The sequence below is a fragment of the Mastomys coucha genome, unplaced genomic scaffold (assembly GCF_008632895.1).
Source record: "Mastomys coucha isolate ucsf_1 unplaced genomic scaffold, UCSF_Mcou_1 pScaffold17, whole genome shotgun sequence".
Lineage (NCBI taxonomy): Eukaryota > Metazoa > Chordata > Mammalia > Rodentia > Muridae > Mastomys > Mastomys coucha.
In genome coordinates this window covers 9,594,610-9,613,405 of record NW_022196899.1, presented here as the reverse complement: position 1 = coordinate 9,613,405, position 18,796 = coordinate 9,594,610, and the positions used below count along the sequence as shown (strand labels likewise).

The 18,796-nt window shown below is 35.9% G+C and overlaps 1 protein-coding gene across 1 annotated transcript in view; it reads right to left on the bottom strand.

Annotated features, from left to right (window-relative positions):
• Positions 1-9,208: 9,208 nt before the first annotated feature.
• The window catches only part of LOC116094859 (solute carrier family 7 member 13-like), a 10,272-nt gene continuing 684 nt past the window's right edge, over positions 9,209-18,796 (bottom strand). The window contains exons 2-5 of the mRNA XM_031376276.1: positions 18,526-18,593; positions 17,186-17,317; positions 16,166-16,527; positions 9,209-9,466 (exon numbers count right to left, since the gene is read on the bottom strand). Coding sequence (XP_031232136.1) covers positions 9,209-9,466; positions 16,166-16,527; positions 17,186-17,317; positions 18,526-18,593 — 820 coding nt within the window. The remainder of the gene's footprint in view (positions 9,467-16,165; positions 16,528-17,185; positions 17,318-18,525; positions 18,594-18,796) is intronic.

The following is an 18,796-nucleotide window of genomic DNA, read 5'->3' as shown; positions in this document are numbered from 1 at the left end:
TGTAGACAATAAAGTAAAGCCTATTTACCATCAAGTCACCTCCAACTGCATTAAAGAGCACATACTAAAGAGTAACCCTATAAATATAACCAATGTTGTATAAAGCCTTTACAGTGATCTTGAAAGGTGTTGTGGTTTACATATACTTGGCCCATGGCAAGTGGCAGTATTAGGAAGTATGTTCTTTCTGGAGTAGATGTGGTGTTTGAGGAAGTACATCACTGTGCTGCTAGACTCTGAGATACTAATCTTATGCTTCTATGAGGGCAGAAGAGTTTTCTGGCCGCCTTCTGATCAAGATGTAGAACTCTTCGTCTCCTCTAGCACCATGTCTGCTTGGACACTGCTGTTCTTTATGCCTTGATGATAATAGACTGAACTTCTGAATCTGTACACTACCTCCAATTAAATGTTCTTTATAAGAAAAAAATAAATAAATAAAAGTTGTTTTGATATAAAAAAACAATCAATTTAACAGTGTAATGTAGATGCTTGTCTACAGCAATACTGAAAATACATACATTTTTCTCAATATAAATTTTAAATAACTCCAAACATATTAACTGTATATTTCAAAATAATACATCACTACTAGTATTTTCTTAAATGCACATAAATATATAAATTCTTTTTGTTTGTTTGTTTGTTTTGTGTTTAGTAGAGTTTAAAATCTTGGCTCTTACTGTGGTACAAACTCAAAATAAGAACAATTTTTAGACATTGGATTTCATTGTAATAAGGCTGTACTTCAACGACTCTCAAATCACTAAAGGATCTTACCTCCATCATAGCTAAGCTGAGAGTTGACAGTTCTGTGCCAAGGAATGAATTGTAGGCATGATTTTTGGATACAGATTTTCTGCTATGGTCAAAACTATTTGACTTGAGTGAGTGACTTTTTTCTCAGGCCACAGAGAACAGGTTACATTCATTTAAGAAATGGTGTGTGTATTAAGATAGTCTATCCATAAAGTCATTCACCAACTAACTTTTTCAATGAACAATGGTTCTGCTTGGAGGGTGGCACTGACATTAGGTGAGGGTAAGAATTTGGTTCATTGGCTATGATAATTTGGAAAAGCATTCATCTCAGATAAAGAGTAACTTATAAAGTCCTCTTCTTAAAACTTGATACAAGAGCTACAAATGTCAAGAAAAGCATTCAGTCTCACTCTTTGTTGTTCTCTGTCCTACAAGCCACCTCCCAAGTTAATTGTCTATGTCTCTCTTGGGTATATAAATACTTTTGAAATATATAAGCTGTTCTAAAAACCATAGTATAGTATAAAAACATGAAATAAATCATACTACTAATAAAGAGGCTGAGATCAGAGAAGTAAGATTTCAAGACCCTTATGTTGTACACAGCAAGACACTGTCACAAACAAGCTGAAAGTGTATATAGATTGTACAACATTGGACCTATTTCTCCAATTACCAAATTAGAGAGACCATTGGATGACAATCAACAAATTTCTAATTCCTCATATTTTTGGATTTCAATCAATTAGGATATGTTGGTAATATTAATTTTCATATTAAGATGTTAAAAAAAGGTAATTGTTACTTCCTATTGCTTTTGTTGTAAGAGGTGGAATTAGATTTGTGTGGATTTGTTGAAAGATTACTTTCTTGCTTCTTCTAGAGTATAGTTTTGCTCCTTATGTTGATGTTTTCCATCTATTATCCTTTGTAGGGCTGGATTTGTGGAAAGATATTGTGTAAATTTTGTTTTGTCATGGAATATCTTGTTTTCTCATCTATGAGAGTTTTGCTGGGTATAGTAGCCTGGGCTGGCGTTTGTGTACTTATAGGGTCTGTATGACATCTGCCCAGGATCTTCTAGCTTTCATAGTCTCTGGTGAGAAGTCTGCTGTAATCCTGATAGGCCTGCCTTTATATGTTAACTTGATCTTTTTCCCTTACTGCTTTTAAAATTCTTTGTTTGTTTAGTGCATTTTGTGTTTTGATTATTATGTGATGGGAGGAATTTCTTTTCTGGTCCACTCTACTTGGTGTTCTGTAGGCTTCTTGTATGTTCATGGGCATCTCTTTCTTTAGGTTAGGGAAGTTTTCTTCTATAATTTTGTTGAAGATATTTACTGGCCTATTACATTGGGAGTCTTCACTCTCTTCTATACCTATTATTCTTAGGTTTGGTCTTCTCATTGTGTCCTGGATTTCCTGGATGTTTTGGGTTAGGAGCTTTTTGCTTTTTGCGTTTTCTTTGACTGTTGTGTCAATGTTTTCTATGGTGTCTTCTGTCCCTAAGATTCTCTCTTTTATCTCTTGTATTCTGTTGGTGATGCTTGCATCTATAACTCCTGATTTCTTTCCTAGGTTTTGTATCTCCAGGGTTGTCTCTCTTTCTGATTTCTTTATTGTTTCTATTTCCATTTTTAGATTCTGGATGGTTTTATTTCCTTTACCTGTTCGATTGTAGTTCTTTAAGGGATTTTTGTGTTTCCTCTTTAACAGCTTCAAGCTCTTTACCTGTATTCTCCTGTATTTCTTTGAGGGTGCTATTTATGTCTTTCTTAAAGTCCTGTATCATCATCATGATAAGTGATTTCATATCTGTATCTTGCTTTTCTGATGTGATGGTGTGTCCAGGACATGCTATGGTGGGAGAATTGGGTTCAGATGATGCCAAGGAACCTTGGTTTGTGTTGTTTATTTTCTTATGCTTGCCCTCTGCCATATGGTTATCTGTAGTGCTACCTGCCCTTGCTACATCTGACTGGAGCTTGTCCTTCCTGTGATCCTGGTTGTGTCAGAACTCCTCAGAGTCAAGCTGTCTCTGTGATCCTGTGATTCTGTGATCCTGTGACCCTGGGTTTGTTAGAGCACCTGTTAGTGCAGCAGCTTCCTCTGGGTGTTGTGGGACTGGTTGTGGAGCTTGGGCCCAATGTCTGCCCAGGACACCAGCCCAGAGAGACCAGAAGGAACCCGAGCCACTCTGCTGGTGGAGTTCCTCTGTGCCTGGTCCTGCTGGTTCTAGTTACTCCTGATGTTGGGACAGATGATGGGTCCTCCTCACCTCTGATGTTGAGAGTGTCAGAGCATCTGGGAGTGGAGCTTCCTCAGGGTGTTGTGGGACTGGCTGCAGAGCATGCACTCAACTTCCACTCAGGACACCAGCTCAGAGAGACCAGCTTTTCTGTTGTTTTTAATATCTAGCATTTATGTATGGTAGTCCTACATGTTGCAATTATTTATTTTAATTTTCTTAAGACTTGATTGGTGTTAGAATTTATGGTCAATTTTGGAGCAAGTTTCATGAGCTGCAGTATAGAAGGTTTATATTTTTTGTGTGTTTAGGTGAAGTATTCTGTAATATTTATTAGACCCATTTGGTTTATAAAGTCTATTAGGTTAAACATTTTTCTGTTTAGTTTCTCTCTTGATGACATGTCCATTGGTGAGAGTGGAATATTGAATCTCTCACTACCAGTGTATGAGGATCAATATATCATTTATCTATAGTAACATTTCTTCTATAAACTTGATTTCACTTGTGTTTGGGTATAGATGTTAAAAATTGAAATGTGGTCTCTGCTCCTCCCTGTTCCAGAGACAGCCGATCTTCTTATGCAGTGCCAGCCTGGTCTCATAGACAAAATGATGAAGATTGGTGTGAACACATTTGGTCATATTGGGCACCTGGTTACCAGGGCTGCCTTCTGCTCTGCACTTGGCGAAATAGAGATTGTTGCCATCAACGACCCCTTCATTGACCCCAAGTACATAGTCTACATATTCCAGAATGACTCTACCCATGGCAAATTCAACCCCTCAGTCAAGGCTGAGAATGAGAAGCTTGTCATCAATGGGAAGTCCATCACCATCTTCTAGGAGTGAGATCCCACTAACATCAAATGGGGTGATGCAGGTGCTGAGTATGTTATGGAGTCTACTGGCATCTTCACCACATTAATTGGGGCTGGCTTACAGATTCAGAGGTTCAGTTCATTATCATCAAGGCAGGAACATGGCAGCATCCAGGCAGTTATTGTGCAGGAGGAGCTGAGAGTTTTACATCTTCATCGGAAGGCTGATAGGATTATACTGACTTCCAGGAGAATACTGACAGCTAGGATGAGGGTCTTAAAGCCCACATCCACAGTTACACACCTACTCCAACAAAGCCACACCTTCAACTATTACCATTCCTTGGGCCAAGCATATTCAAACCACAACACATGGAATACCTTAATTTCTCCCTCAAGGGCAGTTGAGGGTTTTCCTAGGTCTAGTATTCTGGGTTGACGTGTGTTCTCTCTTAGAGTATCCAGTATGTATATCCAGGTTATTTTGGGATTTAGCTTGTTCATTGAGAAGTTAGGTGTAATTCCAATAGGTCTGACTTTATGTTACTTGGTCTTTTTCCCTTGCAGAGCTTAATATTTTCCCTTGTTCTGTATGTTTATTGTTTTGATTATTATGTACCTAGCAGATTTTATTACTTATTACAATCAATTTGTCACTGTGTACTTCTTGTACCTTTTTAGGCATCTCTGTCTTTTAAATTAGAATTTTTTTCTGTGATTTTATTGACAATATTTCCTGGGCCTGTGTACTGTTTTTCATCTCATTTGTCCATTCCTAATATTCTTAAATTTCGTCTTTTCACGATCCAGACTTCTTGAATGTTTTGTGTCCCAAAATAATTTTAAGCCAGTATTTGTCTGAATGGATTATTTCATGAATATAAAGGAAATCCCTAGAGCCTATATGGCTTATTACTTACAAAAGATGGAATTCAAATTTTTTATTATTTTATACATATAAGCGTTTGTTGGCATGTATATTTATATAACATGTACAAATGTTAATGACTATTGTCTTGAGAGCCTAAAAGAAGGGTGTTGAAATCACCAGACTAGAGTTACAAATGGAATTACAGATGGTTGTGAGCTGTCATATTGCCCAACTTCAATGTAATTGCTTTTGTTTTATTTGTTATATTGCTTTTATTTTTACATTGCAAAAGAATGCATGAGTGAAAACCTAGTCACTAGGGTAAAGGTTAACAACAGATCTATCACTTATATCTGCTAGGAGAGGGAAAGTCAATTTTCTCCAGTAGTGTGATACTGTGTATGTCAGCCATTCTAGGGCAGGCCTCATGTTTAGGACCATATTATGGTCTTCATAGTTCTGTTTGTGGGTGCTTTTATTTTGTTACAGTTTGGTGATTTTTGGGATGTATGGTTTTATCTTGTTTTCTGGGCTTTAGGGTATTTATTGTATTGTGGTTTTGTTAAAAATTATTTTTACAAAAACATAAAAAACAAAGAAAAATGAATACACAAATGTCAAAGCAAAAACATAGCATCAGAGACTAGCAGAGAACTGAAGGAATCCAACACATGAATTTGGATGTCCCAGAAGAAAATGAAGAGATAAGATATATAAACAATTGAAGAAATAACAGCTCAAACTTTCCATGTTTTATTTAATTCTTGAGTCTAGATAAATAACTGGAGGTGCTGGAGAGATGCCTTAGAGTAAAGAGCACTTATTGTATTTTCATAGGTCCAGAGTCCTAGCATCCATGTGAATTAGCCCACAACTTCCTGTAACTTTAGCTCCAGGGGATCCAATGCTACCAGCTTCCAGTCATGTGCATATACCCATATGCATACACATAATTGAAAAAATAATCTTAAAAACAGTGGAAGAGGATGGAGAATGGCTCATTCATCAAGAACATTGGTTATTGTTGCAGAGGATCCAGATTCTTTTCTCAGCTTTCATATGGCTACCTTTCCATTGTTTGCCACCATGAAAGCATAATGTTTTCTATCTGCTACATTGGGATTCCATATCAGGACAGTCCAAAAACTTCATGAAAACAAACAACAAATTCTGGTACAGACATCTTGGACCGTGAAAGGCAGTTTGTGTTTTGGTTGATGAAGCTTACTTCAAAGATCCAGTAGAAAATTCTACACAGGACAGAACCGTGAGCTATGCTCCCAGACATTAGGTGCCTGACACCACCATGAGCCCCCAACTCCATCATCCTGTAGGTCAGTCATGTAGGGCAATGCCCCAAGCTCCTAGTATCCTGGCTGACTCCACCCCAACAGTCACCTGACTACAGCAGGTATGCCTTGCCCCACAGTTACCTGGGAACAGCAAGGAAGCCCAGCCCAATATAAAACAGGCTGCTTGGCCTCACCTCTCTTAAGCTCTTGTTCTTTTTCTTATCTCTTACTCTCACCTCTTGCTCCCTCTCTCCCTCCCCCTTTCCCCTCTCTCCACATGGCCGTGGCCTGCCTCTAATTTTCTATATTTTTCACTCTGTTTTCTATGATAAAGCTCTAAAACCATGGACTGCCTCCTTTCATCTAGACTCAGCGTGCTGGAAAAATGGAATAGGCATTCCCCTAAAGAGCTGCGTCTAATCTCCTGCAGGAAAGCTTCCGAGAGAGTTTCCAGTCATCAGACCAGATCAAGGACTCTTGCCCATGATCGAACCACCCAGTGCCTTCTCCCTGTTCCACTTTTTTCCTATTGGCTTGGGAACACTGCCATCCTGGGGGCCCCTATCCATTCTCAGCTTTTCTGTGAGATCCAGTAGTATCTGAGATGTCTAATACTGAGAACCTGTCATCTCTAGCCTCTGTGTGGCCCAGAGACCCCAGAGCAGGCTCTCCAGTGCAGGTACCCAGTGGTCTGTGGTGCGTGAGAGCTGGAGCTGGGACTGTCTCCCCCAGCCCCCAGAGAAGAATCAGGTGGCCTAACAAGGTCCAAAACCCATCCCATGGTGGTTCCTTGGGGATTCCACAGCAGTCTCCTGCATCCACTCCCCAAGCTCTGTCAGGACATGGATCTCTCCTACCCCTTTATTTCTCCATCACCTGGCACCCCACACAGATACAGATAAAGAAGAAATGACAGATACTGTTGATATGATAATGAACTCATATGATCATTAAAGAAATCACTGTGGCCCTTTCAGAAAATCTAGAAGTACTGTAAATTTCATTTTTGAAACTCCTGGCTATATGCCCAAATGATATAAGCCAGCATACCACAGACATACTTGTACATACATGTTTATTACTACACTCTCAAAACCTCAAGCATGGAATTAATCTGATATTTATCAAAGAATGAATGGATAAAGAAAATGTGGTAGACATACCCATTAGAATGTTATTCAGTTTTAAAGAAGATTGACATCATGACCATTTCAGAAAAGTGCATGAAGTTGGAATCAATATAAGTCATATAAGGCAATAAGTGATATAGCAGACCAAGGTAGTTAAATATTACATTTTCTCTCATATGTAAAACCTACTTTAAAATGTACATTTGTATATATGTGTATGTTCTAATGTGCAAAGAAGGGAGAAAAATGAGAAGGGTATAGTGTAACTGCCATGGAAAGAGAGAGGGAATTACTCGGCAGGAAGTTGAGAATCAGTAAGAAGGAGGGATACAAGAGATGGGAGCACACAGGGGAACATAAAATTATAAAAAAACATGTATATACATACATTTATATATATATATATATATGTGTGTGTGTGTATGTGTGTCACAATGAAACAAAATATTGCTAAGAAAAATAAAACAAGAAATGATTGTGTAGTAAACAATTTTACATTTTAATATTATTTCATTTTATAAATTTATTGGGAGGGTGTTATAACTTGATTGTGATATTTAATGATGTAATTAGGGTAGTCAACATTTCTACCTGAAACATTGCACGGGTTGGTTTTGTGTCAACTTGACATAAGTTCAAGAAATCAGAGAGGAAGGAGCTTCAGTTGATAAAATGTCTCCATGAGATTCAGCTATAAGGCATTTTCTCAATCTGTGACTAATGGGTGTGGGCCAGCCTATGGTAGGTGGTGTCATTGCTCGGCTAGTTGGTGGTCTTGAGTTCTATAAGATAGCAGCCTGAGCAAGCCATGGGAAGCAAGACAGTTAACAACACCCCTCTGTTGTTTACTTTCAGTCACATTTTGTCACAATAGTGTAGGGGAATGCCAGGGCCAGTAAGCAGGAGGGGGTTGGGTGGTGAGCAAGGGGAGTGGGGAGGGAACAGAGGTTTGTTCTTTTTTTTTTTTTTGTTTTGGAGTGGAAACTGGGAAAGGAGAAATCATATGGCATGTAAATAAAGAAAATATCTAAATATCTAATGAAATTAAAAAAAACCTGACTAAGTCAAACATTTTAAAAAATATCTTGGTTAAGGAACAATATTTATGGGGACAGAGTTATATCCACTGATGTGTGTGTGTGTGTGTGTTTGTGTGTGTGTGTGTGTGTGCGTGCACTCGTGCATGTGTGTGTGTCTGTGTGTGTAATGATCTAAATAGAGAAATGCACCTTTTTTCTTGTATATCTCATATATTAAATAATAGTTTATACACTAAATTTGATTGCATAGACAGGAGCTCAGTGTACTTTTTTGAAACCTATTTACCAGATGCTATGTGGTCTCATTCAAAGTTGTTTGTTGTCAAATCTCTATGACTGCTTACGCAAATACTTCACACATTACAATAGGCCATGAATCACTACTTGTTAAGTCATCAAATAAAACTTCAGTCATTCAGAATTCTGGATATTATAAACCCTTTCAAATTAACAGTATAGATAGGGCTGGGTAACTTTCTCTGAAAAATCAATGAGAACATATTTTCAGCATTGAAGGTTGTGTGGTCTCTGTCATCACTCTTGATGTCTATTGTGTGGTCTCTGTCATCACTCTTGATGTCTATCAGTGTAGACAGAGAGTAGGCAGAGATGAATTGCTGACTGGCTCTGTGGATAGAGTACAACTATTTCATTGCATATGCAGCACATTACACAAACTTTCCCTTTTAGTGAAAATATGCTAAATATGACTTGTGACAACTCTACCCAAAAGTTCTAATTTTTCCTGTGTGGCAAAGTACATTTGCCAACATGCCAAAACACTGGACACTTATATTTCTCTTAATGTGAAATAAAATTTCCATATTATTTTAATTTGTTTTTAACCTTTAATCATATTTCTACTAATTATTCATAGGATAAAGATGTTTAAGAGGTTGAGTTGAAAATTTACAACATGTTTTGGGGAGTGGGAATAATGTGAGCAAGCATGTATTTGAGAGTGTATATATCTGAAAACAAAGTTGCAATAAAATTGTGCTCATTTTAAAAATAGTTTTGCTTCTTTCTTTTCAAATATACTTCTTTAGTCAGGACTTGGAGAAGGAATTAATTTTTCTGGGTTTTCAGATGGAGAGACATTGAAAAGTAGTTGGCAGTAGCAAGTGATTGTGTCAAAACAAACAGCATGTCCATTAAGTTTAGCTTGAAGCCAGTAACACAGAAGTCCACAGAAAAGAAACATAACCTGATATACATGCTCTATATTAGGAGACTGAATCACTGGTGCGAAAATGACAAAAAGTGATAAAGCTATAGATCCAAATATACATGGCAGCCATACCTGAAAAAGAAAATGAAGAATTTTTGTTGACATGGTAAGTTCTTGTTACAAAAGGGGCATCATATATGTTACAGAACCACGATGAAGTGAGTGCATAAATATCTTCAAAAGTAGTCGTGGTATTAGCTTATACAAATAAATTGATTGCAGGTTATGTATTATTTTAAAAAATTCAACATCAAGTTAATTATTTACCTATAGTGTTCATGTGTTTTTATTCTATCCATCACCTTGAGTTAATATTCATTAAAGCCAGTATTTCATTTTCAAATATTAGCAAAAATGGTTCTTTAGTAGTCACCATTGCCATAAATAAAATAACAGCATCATAGAATTTTTAATCATTATGGTCTTTTGCTGAATTATGAAAACTAACTATACATTTACACATAGCCAACATTTTTCCTTTCTTGCTTTCTCCCTCTGTATTTTCTTCCTTTATCTATTATTTTGTTTCCTTTTATTAATTTTTAGTTAGCATAGTATAGTGGTATGTTTGTAGATATAGTGATATTTACTCTTGGAATTTTTATATACATATATAATTCTATTGTGTTCTTATTCTACCCCATTTGCTTTTCCTTTATGTTTATCCATTCCCTTCTTGAAAATCGTTCACACTTATACTCTCTAATAAATGCTTGATTATGTTCTCTTCTTTAAATAAATCTGTATTTTAGGCATTAGCCTCTATTCTGATCTCGTTTCTATGTTTTTGTCCTATAAATGTGATTTCAAACCTCAAATCTAGTTATGTATAATATTACTTTCATTGACTGAAATATGTTCAATTATCCTTTCATTCCTATAATTAAACCAAAATTTCTTGGATTTTTTTTTTTTTTTTTTTTTTTTTTTTTTTTTTTTTTTTTTTTGGTTTTTAGAGACAGGGATTCTCTGTGTAGCCCTGGCTGTCCTGGAACTCACTCTGTAGACCAGGCTGGCCTCAAACTCAGAAATTCGCCTGCCTCTACCTCCCAAGTGCTGGGATTAAAGGAGTGCGCCACCACCGCCTGGCTCTTGTGTCTTATCCTCTTTATATACTCTCAATTTTAGATTAGAAATATTCTATTATAAATTGTTGTGTGTATTTTCACAAATTGTTTAATAATTTTTCTTATTTTTGCTTGATTTTTTTTCTTATTATTATGGATTATGATTGTAGTATTATGGTTATGATGGCCTTGTAGAATTGTTTTTAGCATTTCTATTCTTTAGATACTATGGAATTGTTTGAGAAGTATTGGTGTCAACCCTTAAAGGTTGGTAGAAATGAGGAGTGCCTTAAAGAGTTCTCTACAATACCAAGAATACTACTGAGGATTGAAGGCTCTAGGTGTGCTCTAGCTCAACATCTCTCTCTTTGATGAGTGAGTTGGGAAGGTGTTGGCTTCAGTAGGGGCATATTGTCAGTCTGCAGGGAGCAGCAAATAGCCTAGGTTGCTTGGGGGTTTCCATGGTGCCCCCCTTTTTTTACAAGCAACTTCTTTGATGTAACCCACTTCTGGTATTTAAATTCATTTGGTGAAAAGAGATGCCCAGTTGGGCCTTTCTCTCCCCAACTATTTGTTGTTTAATTTATTTCATCTTCATATATGTATGCATTTTTAGAAGAATCCACTGAATTACTTTTCGCTCAGATGGCCCTTGGTTTTAGCTGACCTCTCCTTCCCCAAATTCTATGTGTTCCTACAATTCCTCTGGCTACTTCTTTTTAATACACACACACACACTCACACACACACACACACACACACACACTCACACACAGAATAAATTTTGAAGGCTTGTATTGTTACCTAAATTTATAGACTTTTGAGAGAAAGGCATAATTCACAGATATTAGATGGTACATTCTGAAGGTACCTTCAATAATTTTTAGTTTAGATGGACTATGTGAAGATCAGAGTGCTAGGTGGAAGTCACTCAGCATTATTACAGGAGGACCTATCTGACATTTTATGCATATTAGTGTTTAGTGACTTTAAAATGAAGTTGAGAATGCCAATCATTTATTGAATATTTGCTATTAATATACACTCCCGATGAATTGTTCATTACAATAATTTGTAGTGCTTTACTAATCATTTTGTTGATTTTTAGAGTACTATGTCAATATCTGAATAGTCACACTAGTTAGTTTTCAACTTAACTTTGTTAAGTAAGATGTCTTGCACTCTTTACCAATTTATAGGCAGTTTTGCTAAGAGATATATTTTTTTAATGATGACAAGCAGCTAGATATTATTTCTCATCTATTAGGCTAGTCGTTTTCTGTCTTTTGGTGTTTTAAAGCTACTTGCACTTTATTTAACATTAGGTATGGATTAAAAGTGAATATTTTGGCTTATTTTTCTGCTTTTCTGGACTGTTGTGCTTTCTTCTCTCTCCTCTGTATGAGTTTACTTGTTAACCATGCTAGTAATAATGGATTCTTTCATATTTCTTCTTTGTGCATCTATTCCTCCCATGAAGTATGTCCTTTCTGGTGGTTTTATGACAGAGATAGTCTTTCTTCCTTTGTTACATATAGTATTCCCTTAAGTGAATTCCCCACAGATAGTTTGATTATTTGTCTTGAAATGTCCTTATTGACCCATTAGTTTTATAAGATAGTTTTGGTGGATATATCACACTTGCTTAGCTGTTATTTACTTTCAAACAAAACATGTTTTGTTGTATAAACCCATCCTACTTTAAAAATAATATTTCCTTCTCTCCCTTGTACCTCAGTACCTTCTTATCCTCAGTACCTTCTTTCCTACTTTCAAAGTTATTTTCATTCAAGTTTTGAAATATAGCATCCCATGCTTTCATAACATTTAATGTTTCTGATGAGTAATCTGACATAATTTTGATGTGTTTGGATTTTTAAAATCCAGTATTATATTATATATTACAAAGACAATGTGCGTTTCCTCATGTAAATCTCTATCATTACTAATATTTGTCCTTTTTCCATTGTCTCTAAGTAGTATATTTCTAATCTACAACTTACCAATTTATATATAACACTAACAAGTATCTTAGTGGAAAATCTTAACTGTAACACAAGATCATGGTCTGGAATGTATAATTACAAAGGAGAACCTGGTGATGATTTTATAATTTTTGGCATCTTTTTAAGGGGTGGTTTTAGCAATACATCAATATTCTGGATGGTTTAACACCTTCATAATCATTTGATTTAAAATTTGATTTAAAACTCGATGGTAATATTCATCTGTAATTTCTCTTGGTCTTTGTAATCAAAGAAACACCTGAAAGTTTAACAGACAGTGACATATTCCTTACTAGCAAAAGAGAGTCTCTAAGTGAATAGTTCAATCTCAGAATGAGGTCCTTTCTGAGTGGAAGTTTTTAGTGGGAGAACTAGTGGACTATAAACTTATTTGAATATCTTTTCTTTCCAAAATATTCTGAAAGTCCGTGTTGCTTTAACCCAAGTGTTATAATTGACAATTTTCTTGAGAGAAATTTTGAAAGTAGAGACCATCCAATATACCTATAGCTGTTGACTGTTTTAAAATTAACTCAGAGACAACCTCATAAATGATGAATACATTTGTATTGTCTTTTGGCACACCAGGATGTCATGGAGGATAGATTTATTGTTTTTTTCTCACAGTTCTTGTTTTCTATTTATATTTCCCACTCATATATGAAAGAACAGTATTTTTAGCAGGAGAATTTAAATGGTTTCTCCTTAGCAGTAATGAATCAAGGCATTCCTTCTCATGAATACTGACATTTCATGATGTAGAAGGTCTTTCACTGGGGATTGGCTGTTGAACGTACTGGAGAGCTTGGCTATTTTACCTTCCATTCTTTTGTGTCAATGGCAAGTGCTGGTCTCTGTCTCTTATGGAGGTACCATCTTAATTTCTTGTCACATGACAATATTTCTAAGTCTAGTTTTTCTCTTTGTTGAAAGAATTGTGCCTAAATGAATTCTAATATTGCATGGACATGTTTAGCTTTTGTGTTTTTAGGGACTATCTCTCAGTTTTATACATTTTGTTTTTACGCAGAAGACTTCATTTTCTTCACTATGAGTATTTTCTGTATATCCATTTTATAATGTCTGATAACAAATAGATTCTTAGAGTAGGTATGGCCAGTGTGTTATTTAACAGTTTTGCTTACTTAGTACTCATTTTCCCAGTGACTTCATACTGTCAGAAAGCTAATGTTTACAGTATAAGAATTCATCAGATTGAAATATTATTTATCGTGTGCTATGACCATTGCTCAGGAAAAATACAGGAAATCCATAAAAAGGAATTTGAGGTGCATTGTGTATGTGCCTATATAATGACTTAATTAATTTTTTTTCAGATTTTTTATGTTAAAATGGCATCTTTGGGCTATAGAGATGCCAGCACTTATGAACACTGGCTGTTCTTAAGGACTTCCTGAATTCAATTCCCAACAACTACATGGTGGCTCCCAAGCATCTGTAATGGGATCAAATGCCCTCTTTTGGTGTGTCTGAAGACTGCTATGGTTATCTCATAAAATAATTAAATAAATATTTAAAAAACAGCATCTGATTTGATTTTGATATTTAAAGTTTATATGACAGAATTACATTCACTAGATTGTGCTCAACAAAATAAACTTTCTATATTGACTTTTAATGATGTATACATGCTTCATTTTTTACTCTGATATAAATAAAGACTAAAAAAATCTGTCTATCCCCATTTTTAAAAGCAATTTTTATTCATCAGATATAATTGCCATCTTGAAGCCTCATTGCTGAATAAGCTTACCCTTTCTAACTCTTTCTGAACTCTCGCTAACTAGTTCAACTCAACTGTTTTGTCTCAAAAACTGCTATAAGCTGACTGATTCAGTATGGCTTTGCTACTCTTCTCATTGCATTGCTCTGCTTGACCTCAAACTAACTTGGTCAAGTTATTCTAATCTTCTATCTCCTTATTCTCTGACTTTACCCATTTACTGAATTATGTACATGAGTATCTGAAATATAGCAGGTATATACAATATATCCAAGATATCATTTGCCTTTTTAAATATAGGATACACTTGAAGAAGAAATTATTACAAAAAAAGAAAAATGTGGAATATGGTATAGAGTGACATTTCTCTAAATATGATCAGTGATTCACTATTTATAGGAATACCATGATTACTGATATCAGTATACATTCCTGTGGGCCAATAGAGACTGAAAGAATCAGAATCCTAGGAGAAAAATCTGTGAATATAAATTTTATTAACAATACTGAAGTGTCTATTATGCTTATTGTAATACTATATAGAATTTTTAATATTTTAATATTATCTCACCAACCATGAACTGCTTCTGAGATGATAATTATATCTGGTGAATAAAAGCTTGAATATTTATTAAATTTATAGGAATACTGAGAGGGAAAACAAACATGATGAAACATCCTTAAATTTATGTTTTATTAATGTGTGACTTACACATTACAAACAAAATATAAATGAAACTTAAGATTAAAATTAAAATCTTGAATTAAATAAAAAATCAATTAGGAAAATAAGCAAGAAGAGGAAGCTATATCTACTATGTTATTGAGGTATTATTATTATGATGTGATGCCACACCTACTCGCCTACTCCAGTAAAGTCTGCATGTCAGGCTTGAAGGCCTGATCATGGACCTGAGGTGTATGGCTTCAAAGGGAGCTTGCCTCCTGGGTATTCAGTCAGTAGCTGGCATCTTTAAACTCAGACATGTTCCAGATTAGTTTTTCCAATAATCAACATGCCTTCTTATTCAGGCATAAAGGTACCTCAAGAAATGATTCGTAAGTAGTTAAAACTAAGATTAAACATTGTTCCCTTGCCAGCACAGTGTTCCAATATAACCTAATATTGATACCAAGCTATTGGTAGCTTGCAATTCTCATAAGGAAGTTGCCATATCGGACAGAATATCCTTAGGTTTAGTAATAGAGGTCAGGCACTATTGCTAACTGTAAACATAGAATTCTCAGAGAAGTTCCACAGAAGACAGAATTGTTTTACATATCAGAGAGTAATTGAAGGGCTTCCCTTACTTAAGGGCATTCTCAGGAACTGCTAGAATGGGACTTCCTCGTGCTTGCCTCCAACAGAACCAGAGAACTAGCTTGGGACTGCCACGATAACACCAGAGGGAAGGGTTCCACTGTTCTTCTGCTTTGCATCGGAATGCCTGATCTACTGACCTTGATGTGACCATCATCTGCCTACGTGACTTTTGTCATCTGCCTTGTTTTCTGTATACTGTATAAGCTTGAATTTTACCTTTTGCAAATATACTCAGATTCAGCACTTCCTTTTGTCAACTCTGTTTGTCATCCACCGAATTTTTTTGCCCACCTGACCAGAACTCTACTAATCCCCCAGAACAAGGGATTCCCACAGAAAACCCAGTCCATGGCAATATGAGTGAGTTCATTCGAGCATGGAAGCTATTGTTTTCTCCTTAGTATTTTTATTTGGTTTTAAGAAGAGAATGATGACATCTTTCTTCCCTGAAGTGTATCAGTTTTCACATTTCACACAATAAGAAGGAATCTTTAAATATGTCATATCACAAAAGCTGGAAAGGAAGACATAGGGCAGTTGCTTCACATATGAGGTTTGCAACTGGTTAGAAGAATATCATAGAGCTTGTACAAGACAGAATTGAACATTAGTATTTACATGTTGACTTACCTTATAAGGTCTTGGTAGGTCAGGGTTCTGGTACCTTAACTTAAGCAACCCGATCATTTGTAGCAAATTTATACATGATGCTCCAAGACTAACATATTTCACCAAATAGATCATACTTGAAAATATTAATGCAACAGAAGATAAAATAACAATCTGGATGTCACCTACAACTGGAGAGTGATGGCCATTAAGCATTGAGTAAATAGAAGGAAATTGTCCCTCTTGACTTGCAGAGTAGAATAATCTTGATGCAGCAACTATTCCACAAGAAGCAGAGCCAAGTAGGAAAGCTGAGATCAACAAAGAAATTATCCATTGCAGGGAAGGAAAGACTCTGCTCATCCATGTGACACCAACAGAATCTACAAAAGTTAAATAAAAATTCAGAATGTCAAAGTTATTTTTTGCTTGACAGAAAATAGAAGAGCATTCTTTATTTTCTTCTGCAGGCATACATTCATAATGTGACTTGGCAAATTCTTTCTAGGAGGAATCTCTTACTGCTTGAATGTGTTGTATCCTGTGATTGTTTTTGTCCAGTAAAGCAACTTAAAAGTGGATATTTGTGAACTTCAAGACAACTCAGTGGCAGAAAAATGAATTCTTGCTCTGCTGATTGTTATGCTGCCTATCTCATATATTATCAAAACCCACCTGTTTGTTAGTGATAATTCAGAAAAAAAGGACATCCTATTTGTGGAGCTCTGGTACTGCATGATAGAGATATCCCAGTATGAATGGCCTAAAACTCAGCTACTATACTGTAGAATGAGTTGTAAATTGTGCAATGCCATGCCTCTCTCAGATAATCCCCTTTATTGTCCTTATGTTGCAGATATACTTGTAAATACTCCAATCCAGTGTCTTCTTTGAGTAAGTATTCTGTACCAAACCTTCCTTATTATGCATCTATGTCATTTTATAACCATCTATATGAGAATGAAACTATCCCAGAGAAAAACTATGTGTGCCTCTCATTTTGATTAACATACTACCTAAAATCAATAACCCTCATCATACCTGAAGAGATGATTTCCTGGGATGTCAAAACTGTCAAGTATGATATATTAGTCAGTAAGTATAACACAATCACAATGGATAGACCACAAACTAATGTTTTTGGAATTGTTTCAGTTGGCCTTTTTATTTCTCCTAAGAAAAAGAAATAAACACATTAGAAAAAGGGTATACTGAGCATGTGCAGTTTCTAAAGTCCCATCTCATAGAGATAGTGCAATTAGGTCTTTCATAAAGTAATTGTTTTTGTCACTAGGGATTGTCTATTGTCTTCCTTTTACTGAGACAGAGTACCCTTATCTAACATGTGTACTCATGTATTCACTGAGTCTAAAGCATGTAAAATAGTGCTTGGTTATCTTCAATGCTTCCTCAACACAAGAATCTAGACATATGCACTCTGTTTCAGGTACATAAAATGTCTGATGAGACAATGTGAAGGATAGAGTTTTGTTCATTTACAATCAATAATTTTATCTAAGAATCTAACTCTATAAGCTTCATATATTAAATATGTAAATAACATTATATAGTATGGTCTCTGATTTCCACTGCCATTCAGGCAGTGTTCCAAAAGCTCAGGTTTTCGAAGTGTGGGCTATGATCATTTATGAGGCCATTTAGCTGATAGTGGGGATAACTGGCTGGTTTTGTGTGCCAACTTGACACAGGCTGCAGTTATCACAGAGAAGGGAGCTTCAGTTGGGGAAGTGCCTCCATGAGATCCAGCTGTGGGGCCTTTTCTCAATTAGTGATCAAGGGGGTCGGGCCTCTTGTGGGTGGTGCCATCCCTGGGCTGGACATCTTGGGTTCTATAAGAGAGCAGGCTGAGCAAGCCAGGGGAGGCAAGCCAGTAAGGGACATCCCTCCATGGCCTCTGTATCAGCTCTTGCTTTCTGACCTGTTTGAGTTCCAGTCCTGACTTCCTTTGTGATAAAAAACAATGTGGAAGTAAGCCAAATAAACCCTTCCCTCCCCAACTTGCTTCATGGTCATTATGTTTGCGCAGGAATAGAAACCCTGACTAAGACAGGGGATCATGAGAAGTTGGCAGCAATTAAGGGTTTTTGGATATGCAATGTCAACTGTTAATTCAAAATCAAACATAAAACACACTTTATCATAGTGCTCAACTGTGTTGGATAATGCATCTTTACTATAGCCATGTATATGAAGGCATAACAGAACATTGCATAGTTCTTGATTGTCACACTGCAGAATATCATCAACAATTGCTACTCATAATACCCCAGCTCACCTTTCTAGCTCTCTCTAAGCTCAGGCTGTGAAAGTTTGTTTTCCCACCAGAAATAGATGAGTGTTTCCTTTCAGCATATCATCACCAGCATAGCCATTCAGAGAAGTGTAAGAATGAAATTCAAAGTAATCTTGATTAACATTTCCATAAGTACTAAGGATGTTGAACACTTTTTAAAGTTTTCACAGCCAAATGAATTTTGTCTATTGAGAATTATGTGTTTACATCTGTTCTACATTCTTTAATTGGATTACTTGTTCTTATCTTTTCTTTTTTTTAAGTACCATGTTTTGTCAGTTTTTTATATATTTTGGATATTATCTTTCAATTGGATATAAAGTTAGAAAAAATATTTT